The 16856-nt window shown below is 36.1% G+C and overlaps 1 protein-coding gene across 4 annotated transcripts in view; it reads right to left on the bottom strand.

The window, feature by feature from the left end:
• RAB28 (RAB28, member RAS oncogene family) overlaps window positions 1–16856 on the bottom strand; it is a 118080-nt gene that overhangs the window by 75474 nt on the left and 25750 nt on the right. For all 4 annotated transcript variants that reach the window (XM_021938301.2, XM_021938299.2, XM_021938300.2 and 1 more), the window contains exon 4: window positions 15593–15722. In XM_021938301.2, the coding sequence (XP_021793993.2) occupies window positions 15593–15722 (130 nt within the window). The remainder of the gene's footprint in view (window positions 1–15592; window positions 15723–16856) is intronic.

The raw sequence follows: 16856 nt of genomic DNA, 5'->3' as shown, positions 1-16856 counted from the left end.
AACCACATCTTACCCCTGGAATTACAGATACACTTAACTGCTTACTAAACATCTCCACATGTATGCTTAATAAGCACCTCACACTTAATATATCTAAAACCAAACTTTGAATCCTTACCCAAAACCTATTCCTCTTACAGTTTGGTTCATCTCAGTAAATGCAACTTTAGCCTGCCACATGCTTAGGCCCCAAATCTTGGCATTATGTTGCTTCTTCTCCCCTCTACTCTACGACCAACTGTGAGAAAATCTATTAGTCCTAGCCACCACTTTCCACTACTTCCACTGCTATCACTCTAGTCCATGCCACCATTATGTATCACCTAGATTACATCGAAAGCCTCCTATCTGGTCTCCCTGCTTCCACTCTTATCCACTATAGTATACTCTCAAAACAAGAGCTGTAGTGATCCTTTCCAAATACAAGTTAAATCACTGCACACTGTTAAAAAACCTTTGGAGGCTTTCCATCTTGCTTGGAGTAAAAGTCAAAAGCCCATACGATGGCCCACAAAGTCTTTCTTGATCTGTCCTTTTCCTAGATCCTTCCCTCTTTATATCTTAAAGAGCCCTGCCTGCGACTTAGTTTCATATTTCTGAACCTAGTTTGTACTTTTGAACCGTGGGATAATACATTTCTGTTATTTAAAAAAAAAAGAGAAAGAGAAAAAAAGACCTTACCTGTTGAACTGCTTTATTTACACTGCTAAACTACACACTCATCTGAAATTTCAGAAAACAATGTCACATAAAGTGGAAAATACTTAAATTCTAACTTCAGGAACAATTTAAAATTTTTTTTGAAAAGGCGATTTTTAGAGTCCCAAAAATACACTAAAGTTGGCCATATATCCAAGGTTTGCCTGGCAAATAGTAAGAATTCAATAAATCCAGATTTATTATTATTAATAGCTATATTTATTATGCTGATGTATATGTACCTATCCATCATATACCATATATGCAAACAAGATCTTAATAATCTAACAACTGAATGATAAAATACAGCCAAAAAGTCACTCTGCAAAAGCTAAGAAGACAAGGTTTAAACTACAAATGAAGTTAAAATCAAACGCTCTTAAAACTGTCTGGCAATAACCATGTTCAATTAAGCAACCTTAAAACTAAACATAGCTTGGGTCATCAAATTTTAGGGGTCAAAGATGCTTAGGTATTACTCAGTACTATCCTCTCATTTTATGTAAAAGGATGACCGTAAGTGGTTAAGGAAATTGTTCAAGCTCCTGTAACTAGATAAAATTACAGCACCTAGAAAAATATCTAAAGTTTTCTGATACCCAGTCTAGTGTTCCTTTAAACTATTTTGGCTTTTTTCCACAACCACTGCAAATACAGACTAAAATACATTATTAAAGGAGTTTAAATTATATTAATAAAATTTTCCAAATTCCTTTTTCACAAAGAAATGTTTCTATAGCTCTGTGTTCTTTATTTGATATTAACATTTAACAATTTCTTCTAAAATTTAAAATCAAAGATTCATCCTAAAAGAAAACAAATAAGATGAATTATGCTTTCATTAGCATTTAATAAATCTTCTCTATTGTGACAAAAAGGTGGAGCGATATCATATAAACAAATTGTTATGATCAAAATGCTTATACAACTCCTCCAAAACCAATGAAAACATAACCACAAAAACCATAATACTGCTCAGGCAAAGTAAATTATAGTACTGTCAAATGGTTTGGGGTAGGCTATCCAAAAAAGTAACTATGAAATAACAAAATAAAATCACTACAACAACTGTCAGATGAAAAACAGTTTTTGATTGACATTATGAAACAGCACTCATTTGATATTTTATTCCCCAATAGTTGTCAGTAACAACAACAGTCTGAAGGCAAGCTTATGCATTTGATTTGGAGATACTACTCAGCCAATTAAACTTGAAATGCTATCAACATGTCCTTAAAATACAACAGGAGTGTGAAGTATCATGTGAGGGAACAGCTTTAAGTAAATACAACAAAATACTTTCTCTTTCAATACATAGAATGATCTCAGTATGTTCCAGGAAGTAAATGATCACAGTTCTATTTGAAAAATTTACATGTGAAGACAAGTTAAAAAAAAAAAGTTGCAGTAGCAGCAGCAATAGAGACAGAAATATTGGCTCCATCTGAAAAAGACACTTGGTTCTGATACTTCGGGATTAGTATTATCTGGAACAAAAAAGAAGCAAAGTAGTAAAAGAAATGGTGAAAAGGCAGAATGTTTTAGCTTAAAATGTGTAAAGAGAATGAACTTCTCAAATCCCCAAAAGAGTTTTTGTTTATGCTTCATAAATTAGAAGCTCTCTTAAACAAATTGGTAACAATGACTTGTTCACTTTGGTAGAATACTGTAGGTGATAAATTTTATATAAGTTGATATGAATCCTTCAAAATAAATTAAATATTACCAATTTAATAGTTTCACATGTCTGTTTTACAGATAAAGAATTTTTGAAGACTCAAAAGAGTCACAGTATAGGCAAGTAATTTTATATAAATTTCAATGGTGTTCAAACTGGACATATAACCATTTCTTATACTTCTCTATTACTGAGGAAAAAAGTCTGTTTTAAAAGCCTACTGATAATTGTATTGAGACCATAAGTAAAATTTTCAACTCGAAGTTTACTTATTTTACTAATACATTTTCATTGAGTTCAGGGAACACAACTTATAGGGTACATTAAAATGTAACCTTTAAACTTTCCAATGTAAAACATCACTTCCTGGACAGAGATAGTACTCCAAGAACTATCAATCACTGTTAAGAAGAATATACACTCAACATTCTTAATTAGTGTTGATGCACTCTTCTCTATGCCCTCATCTGTCATGAAGATTGTTTAAAAATCTGAGTTATTAGTCTTTATTTGCAAAAGGATCTGGTTAACATCTTTAAGAGCAGAAATCATTCATCCATCCACTCTATACCGGAGCATGATAATTCCCACCCCCAATACAAGTTACCGATAACCACCACCCCTCCACTAACTAAAAAGCTATAAATCAGGAAGAGGGCAGCTTCTATGCAACCCCTGTTAATTCTGTTTATAATCTATCCAACTGAGAATGTTAGCTAGTCAGGGGAGAAACTAGCTGATGGATCAGATAGTATAAAGGCATAATGGATTAAAGATAGAAAATAACAAAATGACAAATTAAAATGCCATGTGGTTATAAAACATTGAACTTAAAATTAATCTTTTTAAAAAGTTAATATTCCTGAATTTCCATTTCATTACAATTATACCCTTGCCTGAAACACTGAAAGAAAAATTAAAACTGTAATTCATTACAGATTATGATTTTTTTAATTAAACACAAAAAAATTGTAAATAAAAAGTCAAAAGCTGAGATTCCTAACATATATGTAAAAGCCACAAGTTAGGATTTAAGAAGCAAACTTCCTAAATCTTTCATATTTATTTAACCTGAAATTATAACATAAAATCTGTGAAATTTTATTTCAAAGATGATCTAGTATAAAACTATGACGTATTTCCCAAGACACTGCCTCTGACATTACTCATCAGGGTGGAATTCAATAGGCCACTTGGCCCTGAAGGCCATCTAATGGATTCCCTATATCTACATACGTATTTTTCCTCATTAAAAAAAAAATCATTTTCCCTGAATAACACATCCAGGGCCATAAACACTTATAATTCCAACAGTATTCATGAAAAGGCTTTTATTCATTCATTCGGTATTAGTTCAAGCACTGTTGTAAGTGATGAGGTCCTTAGCTTTCTGAGTTTAGATTTTAGTGGTGAAATACAGACAAGAAGCAATATATCGGATGACAATAAGAATATGCAGATAACTGAAACTTAATGGCTTGACAAACAGGAAGACTGGGTGGCTCCTTGAAAACGAAACTTTAAAAAAATGATACTGAAGGTGAGATGTGAATGACAAAATTGAGCTAGCCAAAAGCAAAGACAACAGGGAAAATCATTTCAAGCATAAGAAATTCTAAGTATGATACAAATGAACTTGGAATGTTTTGGGAACAGAAAAAAAAGAAATAAACATGCCTTGCACTTATAGTGGGCAAAGAAGCATGTGGAAGATGAAGTCTGAGTAGTAGGTAAGGGCTCAATCCCCTAACATTGGTAAATTTGGGTAAGGAGTTTGGATTTCATTTGATGTAATCCAACCAAAGAGTCTTAAGCAGAAAAGTCTTATAATTTGAACTGCAATTTGGGAACAGAACTGTAGGAAAGCAAACCTAGGAGCAGGAAGACCACTTAGGAAGCTAGTACTGTGGTTTATATGAGAGGTAATAGTGTACCTTAGGCCATGGCCAGGTTTACCTACGATAAGCCCTTAGGTGGACATAAATTAAAAAAATCTCTAGGCTCTACAGTGTAGGCTCTTATCAAGTGAGAGTGCCCCAATGCTGGAAGAGCAAGAAGGCCAAAGCCAGCAAGCCTGGTATTAGGCCTGGTAGATCTGGCTCCCTGCCTTGCAGAAGTTGTCTAATATGAAAATATAACTGTTTTTGGGTGCTTATGTGGCTGGATCTGTAGCTTTTCAGACATCTCACACCACATAGAGTTCAAGAGATTGTTAAATTTCAGCCAAACTTCTGTGATATGCACAGAATAAATCAATAACTAACCCTCTTACCCACTGTGAAATTTACCTACCAGAAATTTACTTTTTACCTCACTAAAATAAAATCATGGCCTTCGATGGAGATTTGAACATAACTGTATTTATTTTTTTCCAATATTTTAAATTGAGGAATAATTGTACATATTAATGGTGATGTTGCTCTCTATATATAATGTATACTGATCAGATCAGTGTAATTAGCATATCCATCATCTCAAACATTTATCATTTCTTTGTGTTAGAAACAATCAATATCCCCCCCCCCTTTTTTTTTTTTTTTTTTTTTTGAGACGGAGTCTCCCTCTGTCGCCCAGGCTGGAGTGTGCAGTGGCGCGATCTCAGCTCACCGCAAGCTCCGCCTCCCAGGTTCATGCCTCAGCCTCAGCCTCCTGAGTAGCTGGGGCTACAGGTGCCTGCCACCACGCCAGCTAATTTTTTGTATTTCTTTTTAGTAGAGATGGGCTTTCACTGTGTTAGCCAGGATGGTCTCGATCTCCTGACCTTGTGATCTGCCCACCTTGGCCTCCCACAATATCCTCCTTCTAACTACTTGAAATCATACAATATATTATTGTTAAGTATAGTCTTCCTACAGTGGTCTAGAACACTAGAGCTTATTACTCTTATCTAGCTATAATTTTGTATCCTTTAACAAATCTCTTCCTAACCCTTACTTTCCCCTACCCTCCCCAGCCTCTAGTATGATATATTTGTGACTTCTATAAGATCAACTATTTTTAGCTTCCATATGTAAGTGAGAACATGTGGTGTTTAACACTCTGTGCCTGACTTACTTCACTTAACATAATGTCCTCCAGCTCCATTCCTGTTGCCACAAATGACAGGATTGCATTCTTTTTTTTTTTTTTTTTTTTTGAGGCAGAGTCTAGCTCTGTCGCCCAGGCTGGAGGGCAGTGGCGCAATCTCGGCTCACTGCAAGCTCCGCCTCCCGGGTTCACGCCATTCTCCTGCCTCAGCCTCCTGAGTAGCTGGGACTACTACAGGCGCCCGCTACCGCGCCCGGCTAATTTTTTGTATTTTTAGTAGAGATGGGGTTTCACCGTGGTCTCGATCTCCTGACCTTGTGATCCGCCCGCCTCGGCCTCCCAAAGTGCTGGGATTACAGGCGTGAGCCACCGCGCCCGGCCTGCATTCTTTTTTATGGCTGAAAAGTATGCCATTTTGCAAATATACCACATTTCTTTATCCATTCATCTGCTGTTGAAAATCTAGGTTGATTCCATATTATTAATAGTGCTGCAATAAAAATGGGGGTACAGATATCTCTTCGATACACTGATTTCCTTTCCTTTGGATAAATAATCAGCAGTGGGATTGCAGAACCATACAGTAGTTCTATTTGTAGTTTTTGGAAGAACATCCATACTGCTTACATTCCCACTAACAGCGTATAAAGAGTTCTTTTCCTTTACATTCTCATCAGCATTTGTTATTTCTTTTGTATTTTTGGTAAGAGCCATCCTAACTGGGGTTAGATGATACCTGATTGTGGTTTTGATTTGTATTTCCCTGATGATTAGTGATGTAGGAACATTTTTTTTCATGTATTTGTTGATTATTTCTATGTCTTCTTTTGAGAAATGTCTGTTCAGATCATTTGCCCATTTTTTAAATTGGATTAGGTTTTTGGGGTGGTTTTTTTGTTTGTCTTTGTTTTGTTTTCGTTTTTTGTTGTTGAGATGTCTGCATTCCTTGTATAATTTGGTTATTAATCCCCTGTTGGATGAGTAATTCACAAATTTTTTTCCCAATTTGTAGATTACTTTTTCACTCAGTTGGTTGTTTCCTTTGTCATTCAGAAGTTTTTAAATTTGCAATAATCCCACTTGCTTACTTTTGCTTTTGTTGCCTATGCTGGTGGGATCTTACTCATAAAATCTTTTCACAGACAAATATCCTGAAGTGTTTTCTCTCTGTTTTACTCTAGTAGTTTTAGTTTCACATCTTGCATTTAGGTTTTTGATACATTTTTAGTTGATTTTATATTTATTGTGTTTGTATAAGGGTGAGGGGTGAAGGTCTAGTCTTGTTATTTCACATATGGATATCCAATTTTCCCAGCACCATTTATTGAAGAGAGTGTCCTTTCCCCACTGAGTGTTCTTGAACATTTGTTAAAAGTCAATTCGCTGTAAATATGTGAATCTATTTCTGTATTCTCTATTCCATTTCGTTGGTCTATATGTCTGTTTTAATGCCAGTACTGTGCCACTTTGCTTACTACTGCTTTGTAGTATGTTTTCAACTCTAGCAGCAGATCTTCAGCTTACTTGCTTGATTTCTTTATTAAGCTCAAAACTGTGTATAGTTGTTCACTGGAGTCTTTAATGATCCTTTTTAGTCCTATGGTATCTATTGTGACATCTCCTTTTTCATTTCTGATTTTATTTATTTGAGACTTCCCTTTTATCTTAGTCTATCTAATGGTTTGTTGATTATATCTTTAAAAAAAAAAACTTTTTCTTTTGTTGAACTTCTTATTTTTTTAGTATCAGTTTCATTTACATCTGCTTTGATCTTTATTATTTCTTTCCTTCTACTAGTTTTGGGTTTGGTTTGTCCTTGCATTCTATTTCCTTGAGATTCACTGCAGTTTATTTGAAATCCTTCCAGCTTTTTGATGTAGGCATTTATTAATATACACTTGCCTCTTAGTATTGCTTTTGCTGTGTCCCATAACTTTTTGTATGTTGTGTTTCTACTTTCATTTCTTTCAAGAATTTTTTAAATTTCCTTTTTAATTTATTCCTTCACCCACTGGTCATTCAGAATACTGTTCAATTTCCAGTTATTTGTATAGTTTTGAATGTTCATCTACTATTAATTTCTAGTTTTATTCCATATAGTCAGATAAGATACTTGATATGATTTCAAAGTTTTTAAATTTTTGGACACTTATTTTATACCCTAATACATGGCTCAATCCTTGAGAAAGTTCCCAGTGCTGATGAAAAGGTTTATGATGTAGTCGTTGGGTAGGTGAAATGTTCTGTAAATGTCTGTTAGGTGCAGTTTGGTCTATCATGCAGTTTAAATCCAATGTTTCTTTGTTGATTTTCTGTTTAGGTGATCTTTCCAATGCTGAGAGTAGGGTGCTGAAGTCAACAACTATTACTGTATTGGAGTCTATCTCTACCTTTAGATTTAATAATATTTGCTTTATATATTTGAGTGTTCCGATATCAAGTATGTATATATTTACAATTGCTATGTTCTCTTGCTGAATTGATCCTTTTATTACTATATGATGTCCTCCTTTGCCTGTTTGTGCGGCTTTTGACTTGAAGTCTGTTTTGTCTGATTTATGTATAGCTACTCCTGATTGCTTTTGGTTTCTGTTTGCATGGAGTATCTTTTTCCATCCTTTCACTTTCAGTCTATGTGTATCTTTAAGTTTCTGGTAGGCAGCATATAGTTGGGTCTTATTTTGTTTATTTGTCTTAACATATTAAATAAGTCTATCTTTTAAATGAGAAACATAATGAGTTTAAATTCAAAGTTATTATTGACAGGTGAAGACTTATACCTGTCATTTTATTGACTGCTTTCTGGTTGTTCTGTATACCCTTTGTTCCTTACTTCCTTGTGGCTTATTCTTATAGTTGAATGATTTTCTGTTGTAATAAAATTTCTTTCTTTCTCTTTTTCCTCTGTGTATTGGCTCTAGCAGCAAGTTTTATAGTTTCACATATTCTCATGATGGTGGTTACTGTCTTTGAACTTTCAGATGTAAGAGTACCTTGAACATTTTTTGTAAGGCCAGTCCAGTGATGATGAATTCTCTCAGTTCTTGCTTGTCTAAAAAGGATAGCTTTGCTGGGTATAATATTCTAATATTCTTGGCTGACAGGCTTTTTTTTTTTTCTTTCAGAACTTTCAATAGGTAACTCTATTCTCTCCTGGTCTGTAAGGTTTCTGCTGAAAAATCCACAGTTAGTCCACTAGCAATTCCCTTATATGTGACTTGACACTATTCTTTGCTGTTTTTAGAATTCTCTTTGACTTCTGACAATTTGGCTATAATGCGCCTTGAAGAGGACCTCTTTGGGTTAAATCTACTTTGGGTTCTTTGAGTTTCCTAGATGTGGATGTTCATCTGTCTTTCAAGATTAAGAAGATTTCAGCTATTCTTTCAACAAATAAGTTTCCTACAACTTTTCCCTTCTCTTTCCTTCTGGAACTTCCATAATATAATTATTTGTTCACTTAATAATCCTATATTATTTTGCCCCTATAGGTTTTCCTCATTTTTTTTTTCCTTTTTTATTTATTTATTTTTGTCTGTGTTATTTCAAAAGGCTTGTCTTCAAGTTGCAGAACTCTTTTTTCTCCTTGGTCTGAATCTGTTGTTGGACCTTCTGATAGTATTTTTTATTTCATTAATTAAATTCTTCAGCTCTAAGATTTCTGATTGGTTCTTGGTTATATCCATCTCTCTGTTGAATTCCTCATTCATATAACGAATTATTTTCCTGATTTTGTTGAATTTTCTATCTATATTCTCTTGTATCTCACTGACTTTCCTTAATATTATTATTCTGAATTCCACTTCTGGCGTTTTGTATATTTTCTTATGATTAAAGTCTGTTACTAGAGTATCATTATATTCCTTTAAAGGTGTCATTTCCTTGCTTTTTCATGTTTAATGTGTCCCTATGCTGATTTCTAGGCATCTGGTAGAAGAATCACCTCTTCTAATTCTAGGGAGTATGATAAGAGACTTATAAAGATGGGCCCTGGGTGTCAGTTCAGTGAAGGTGCACTGGGTGTGTTTCTGGTTGGACACAGTAGTGTTTGTCTATGCAGTTTCTTCAGTTGTAATCCACACTCATGACATTTATGAGTGGCTCAGTGGTCAAGGCTGAGAGAGTATGTGGCAGTGACGGTACAACTTTGCCATGGGTGGGCTTGCTGGGCTGTTTCTCAGGTCAGGGTGCATGCATGCATATGGTAACTTGTCCAATTTAGGGTCTGGTTTGCAGCCTGTTATTCTGGCTGGGGGCACAGGTGCACAGCTGCTAGGCCAGCCTGGGGGAGTGCCTGCCAAGGGCTGTTTCTAAGGTCTAGTACATGGCTACACAGCTTCTCAGCTGGCCTGGGCGTGTGTCTGCTGGAGGCAGCCCACAGGGCTATTTCTCAGGCCTGGAACAGGTGCACACAGCTGCTTAGCTGGCCTAGGGGCATTTCTGCCAGAGGTGGTCTGCAGGGTTGTTTCTCAGACCCAGAATATCGATGGCTAGCCTGGGAGGGTATTTGGTAGGGGCAGCCTATGGGGCTGTTTCTCAGACCTAAGACAAGGATGCACAGCTGCTAGGTCAGCCTGGGGATATATTTGCCATGGGCAGCCTATGGGGCTGTTTCTCAGACAGGGGATGCAGACACACAAATGTTCGGTCAGCCTGGGACTGTGTCTGCCAGAAGTCACCCAATGGGCTGTTTCTCAGGCCCTGGGCACAGACACACAGCCACTCTACCAGCCTGAGGGTGAGTAAGCCCCTCAGTGGTTCAAGGATCTCTCCTGCTCAGGGGAGGGTACACAGCAGTTTGGCTCAAGGGCAGGTTTGCCCTGGGAGGACTGCCAGACTTTTCCTCTTGTTTGAATGTGGGCAGTAGGGATTGGTTTCCCTGCTGCGCAGGACCAGAGTCACAGCCAATCATGGGCCCAGGCTCTGAGCAGCTGAAGCTGTGGTGTTCAGCCACCCATCTGGACTTGGTGGAATGAAGATGGAGTCCCAGTGCTGGAGAGGTCCAAAGGCTAATGATACCCAGAAGAGTGCACACTCCAGAGATGGCTCTGGTCTCAAGATGGCACCATGCTGCAGCAGCTTGACTCACAAGGGGTGGGTGGGGAGTGAGGAATGCACACCTTGTACTCCTAATCTGGAGCAAGGCAGCTGTGTGAATTCCTAGGAGCTCTCCAAATGAGAGTCAGGGTTGCAAGAACTGTGGGATTCTCCTGTAGTAAGGAATGTAGATGTTTGTGGTAGCAACGGGGACTAGTAGGAATCTTCTGCTTACCTTTTCCCCACAAGGGGAAGTCTCTCCTGTTTGTGGACCAATCTGACCTGGAAAGGGGAGACGGAGCTGCAGAGGCTGGGTGTCTCCACACTGCCCTTCTGGGCTTCCATTCACCAAGTGCCAGGTTCTCTATTCAGTCATCTTGCTAAAGCTCTCTTGCTAAAGTCCATAAGTGTATTTATTAATATCAACAACCAGATAGAGCAAAACAAAGACATTTTTTTTTTTAATTTGAAGATGGCAGAGAATAAGATTAAGATCTAGTTGGCAGGTTCCCATCACTCCTTAAAGACTTTCTTTGTCTCAACCTTTCAGCAAATTCACAACGGCTAGCTTAATACACATAGCAGACCCTCAAAAATGTTCAATGAAAGAATGGCCCTACCCAACACATAATATAAGAACTATCAATCTCTGGTGGGGTAGGGTAGGGGAGAACAGAAATAAGATGGTAATAAGGAAATTCTCTAATAAACATTTTCTCCAGGAAAGTTTCACAGAACATGAATTTTAGCTCTACTAATTTGCAATTTGTGATAAATCAAGTTGAAGCTATCTATGCTCAGTACTTTTAAAAGGCCATTATGATTAATAAACTAATTCATAGTTACTGGGCACTTACTATGCAAAAGACCACAAGCACAGTGCTTTTCACACAGTATCTCATTTAATCTTTAAATCAACTTTATCCAACATAAACTATTACCCTGATTTCCAGATGCGGGAAACTGAGGCATAAAGACGTAAAGTAACTTGTATGATGTCACACTGCTCTTCTGTGAAGAAAATGGGCTTGTAAGCAAAGTCTGTCTAAATCCAAAGCTCTATGACCTCAATATTTCATTTAATACTTAAACAGTAAAACAAAATAACACTAATTAGCATCTGATAGCCTTTAAAAACGGAACACAGAAAACTTCATTTTAATAAATGTTAATTTTTAAGAATTATATATTGACATAATGTACTAGTTGCCAATCGTTCTTTCACTTCATTAAAAGAAGCCTCTTCCTCTATTTGCCATTTCATTAACCTACTCTAGTTACTCTGGATATTTAACCATAAAATTTAACTTTTCATAAAAATGAGTCCATAATTCATCTTTGTATCAGAATATCCTCTATCCTCAGCCCAAATTTCTGAAGGTTTAATATATTTTAATAAAAAGCAAATAATCTTGTAACGTGTATGGAGATGTGTATTCACCCTCTCTTTTTCTCTCCCTCCTTCTACTAACTAAAAGCTGGCTACTGCTACCAGTATCTCCACAGTCTACACATTTCTTTTCCACATATGCATTCTATCTAAGTTGTAAAGAAAGGTACACAATGATAAATTTTAAAACCACACTTAGGAAGAAGATGACTATGTTTATGTAATGAGGATAATAATCCAGCTTCACATGTCTTCCCATCACATCTCTTGCTTTGCCTTTAACCAGTGTGAAAAATCTTTGTTAATTGTATTGCTTTTTAATATAATTATATCCCCCACAAAAGAAAATAAATACATACTACTATACCATACCAACATAACATTAATTTGGAAATAGAAATCATAATATATTCAGGAGACTTAGGGTTAAAGCCCTAATAGGTTTAACTGCAGAAGGATCTTTCATTACATGATCACATGAAATTGGGTCAGTGACAGATTATGTAGTAAATAATATTCAGGAAAATATTTATCTATAATCTCTTTATCTTACATATATAACATTCTGTGTGACTGCATATACTGATATATAATCTCATTCTGAAAGAGTATATTATAAATACATACAAAAAAGGGGTTATAGCTATGCCAAAAGTAAAAAAAATAAAAATAAAAATAAAGTCTTGTCTTTTATGCTATTAAATCTCCAACATAACATTGCATCAATTTCTTGCATAAATTCAAATAACTTGTACAAATATTTGTTTTTAAAACCTGGGCATGCCACCACCAGTCCAGTCCAATAGCCCATCTACTCTAACAGCCTGTCTTTTTGACAGTGACCAACAGTGGATGCCTCACAGGACAGCATACACATAACATAATGTATATAATTATGCATCACTACACCATTATCCCAAGTGGTAGTTAGATTATACCCTGAAAAAAATTAAAACAAATTATAACCCCTCTCCCACAGATACTCTATAATTTCTCATAAGGTAATGTGAAGCCTCCTTTATAAAGCACATACTTAACCATAATATAAGCCAACGCTTTGTATGACAACTAAAATGAGAAGCTGAACCCAGAAATAGAACTTAAGCTCATCAAAACATGATTTGCCAAAGGGGGATTTTCAATGAAATGAAAAGCATCTGATTCGCTCAATTAAAAAGAATCATTTGCAAAACAGATAAGCAAAATTTAACTAAAGGTTTTAAAAAGCAAACTACAATTTCTACCCAAGCCATAACATTTCATGATATGTAATACTATTTTCCAGAGCATATGATAATGCCTGTATTTTTAACTCCTCAGAGAAATGACATTCACACCTGTGTCATCATGGTTTTAAATTAAGCTTGAACTTATTAAATGCTCATCCAGTGTGCAAAGCCACATAATACAGAAATCTTGGTTTGGTCTTTCAGGAAGCACTGCTTCCTAAACAATTACAGAGAAAAAAAAAAAAATGTACTACATTTTTTAAGACCTTTGGAAAAGATAATTCTCTTGGTAATGTATGTAGGTATTGATTTAACAACCCTTGTAGTCAGGAAATAATACCTAACCTAAATTCTCCATGGTAAAATTTGAAGTAATTTTCTCTTTTTCTGACCTCAAATAAGTTGGGAAACATCGAGTCATACAATATTTCACATACATTCATGTGTTGCATAACAATGTTTCTATCAACAATGGGCCACATATATGATGGTGGTCCCATAAGATTATAATGGAGCTTTTATACCATATTTTTACTGTACCTTTTCTATGCTTACACACATAAATACTCACTATTGTGTTATAACTGCCTACAGTATGGTAACATGCTATACAAGTTTGTAGCCTAGGAGCAATAGGTTGTGCCATATAGCTTAGGTGTGTAGTTGGCCATACCATATAGGTTTGTGTAAATACACTCTATGTGATGGTAAATATTCAGTGTCAACTTGATTGGCGTGAAGGATGCAAAGTATTGTTCCTGGGTCTGTCACTAAGGGTGTTGCCAAAGGAGATTAACATTCGAGTCAGTGGACTGGGAGAGGCAGACCCACCCTCAATCTAGGTGGGCGCTCTAATCAACTGCCAGCATGGCTAGAATAAAGCAGATTTGCTGAGTCTTCCAGCCTCCATCTTTCTCCTGTGCTGGATGCTTCCTGCCCTTGAACATGAAACTCCAAGTTCTTTGGCTTTTGGACTTTTGGACTTACACTGGCGGTTTGCCAGAGGCTCTCAGCCTTCAGCCAGACTGAAGGCTGCACTGTCGGCTTCCCTACTTTTGAGGTTTTGGGACTCGGACTGATCCACTACTGCTTTCCTTGCACTTCAACTTGCAGATGGCCTATCGTGGGACTTTACCTTGTGATCATGTGAGTCAATTCTCCTTAATAAACTCCCTTTCATATATACATCTATCCTATTAGTTCCATCCCTCTAGAGAACCCTAATATATACTCTATAATGTTCACACAATGAAACTGTCTAACAATACATTTCTTAGAACATATCCTGTTGTTAAACAACACATGACTATATTTGAAAACCTTTATTAATGTCTCTTTTTCTAAGTCACTGCATTGCAGAACTAGGAACCAAAAAACAGTCATGTATTGAGTTCAGTTTTATCATTTTTCTCTGCTATCTATCATAGCCCAAGAGACCGGTCTCAAAATTACTAGCAAACCCATAGTTTTTACCAAGAACTTCTTTTCTCCCTAATACACTCTTTCTCAAAAAAAAAAAAAAAATTATATTTCAGAACAAACCCGAAAATGTAGAAGAGGAAGTTTATAAGAGACAGGAGCAAGAAACAATGCATATAAAATTCCAATGTAGACACTTCTTTCCTACCTAAAATAGGGGATCATTTAATGAAATGTATTGCTCAAAACCTCTGGGACAGAGCTGAAACTGCAATGCAATATCATAAAATCTGCAGCTGTGTTGCTGTTCTTAATAGTCCATGTTGCTTTCTTAGACCACAGGAAGCCAAAACACACACTGTCAGACCTAAACTTACCTTCACAGGAATTGACCAAAGCAGTGGAGCAGTTACGATAGACCATGCAGCAAAATGGTTATTGAAAAGATTGTACACACTCTTAGGAATTTTCTACTCAAATAATTTGCTCACTCCAGAAAAGCTGTTTCCAAATATCAAATCTTTCTTTGTAGGAATTAAAACTACAGGATAGGCAAATGTCTCAATAAGTCCTCTGTTTGGGCTGCCATAACAAATGACATAGACTATGGCCTAAACCACAAACATTATTTCTCAAACTTCTGGTAACTAAAGTCCAGGATCAAGGTACTGACAGATTCAGGATTCAGTGAGGGCATTCTTCCTGGTATACAGACAGTCAGCTTCTTGCCTATCTTCACATGGCAGAAAGAATTATTCTCTCTCTCGTGTCTCTTATGAAGGCATTAATCCCATTCTCTTTTTTAATTAAATAGAGACAAGGGTCTCACCATGTTGGCCAGGTTTGTCCCAAACTCTTGGCCTCAAGCAATCCCCCTGCCTTGGCCTCCCAAAGTGCTGGGACTACAAGCATTAGCCACTGCGCCCTGCCAGATGTCATTCTTAAGGGCTCCACTCTCATGACCTAATTATCTCCCAAAAACGCCACTTTTAGACACCATCATTTTGGGGATTAGGTCTTCGACATATATATTGGGGGTGAGGGGTGACACAAACATTCTGCCCACAACAGCAAGTAAACTGTACCATACATAAATAAGCAGTAATAACTTACTTTTATTGCCTACCAAGGCAACCAGTGGCTGAGTTTCTGACTCCTCGCTCACTTTCTTCACCACAGTATACCAATCTTCTAAATTCTCAAAGCTTTGATAATTTGTAATATCATATACCAAGAGGACTCCCTGTCACAAAAGAGTTACAAAATATCTGTAAAGTACTATTTGGTGAAAAAAATCTTAATGAATACTTGAGTAATGCTTCAGATATGTCAAAATGGATATAAAAATACAAATGTATATTATATATAAACTTATATAAAATGTGTTTTATATATAAACTTCCATTTAAATTGCTTACTAGCAGATTGATAATAGTGACTGTTTTCATTCAAGACAAATCCAGCAACTAAGATGCAATGCAAGCTAAAACATAATTTTATCAAAATTGTAAGCAGTCTTCCAATAAGATATCTGGAATATGCTTGGTAAGTTACAGTAAATATAAGAAAATCATATCAAAGAAGTAGAAAAGGCTACAACATCTACAATCCTACCTCTCACTTTCATGAGGTCAAACATTAAAACTTTTCAATAAATATTCATCTGCTGCTACTCTTTTTAAACATTTTCAAAAACAAAGATTCCATGATATCCCTTGATAGACAATTTAAGTGTTTAATACAATTTTATTTAAATGAAATGTCGATTTCCTCTTTTAGTCCACTGTGCATTTGGAGAACCTGAGAGCATCTTTCTTAAACTAACCATTCATATACTTGAAGATAGTTAAGTAACTCCTCTACCATCTCCTTTCCAGAGTAAACAAACTCAGTTCCTTAAACTTGCCTCAAAGGGCCTATTTTTCTATCCCTTTAATCATAGCTGCTGATTCTTCCCAGGACACACTACATATAGTTTTTTGACATCCTCTTTAAAATGAGCAATGTAAAACTGGACATAGTACTGTAATAAGAGTCTGAGCAATGCCAAATATAACAGAAGGATTGCTTCCTGCCTCTTATATATCATATTCCTTTTAATTTATCTCATTATTTTGTGTGGGAAGGAGAAGTATATATGCACACAAAAATAACAGCACCACATTCCTGATTCTCATCCAGTTTGTGGTCAAACACTTAATACAAAGTTCTACATACAGTATAAGCCTGAACCCTAATGGCATTTATGTCAACTTCTTAGGTTATAACAGTAGTAATCAACTACTTCTGTGCACCTACTGTATACCAGACACACGTCAAGGTCTTCTCATTAATACTCACACCAATCATGAAAGGCTGGTATTATGATTTCCATTTT

Source organism: Papio anubis, chromosome 3 (assembly GCF_008728515.1).
Source record: "Papio anubis isolate 15944 chromosome 3, Panubis1.0, whole genome shotgun sequence".
Lineage (NCBI taxonomy): Eukaryota > Metazoa > Chordata > Mammalia > Primates > Cercopithecidae > Papio > Papio anubis.
Note: the sequence above shows the minus strand (reverse complement) of the source record. Positions and strands in the feature narration are given on the sequence as shown.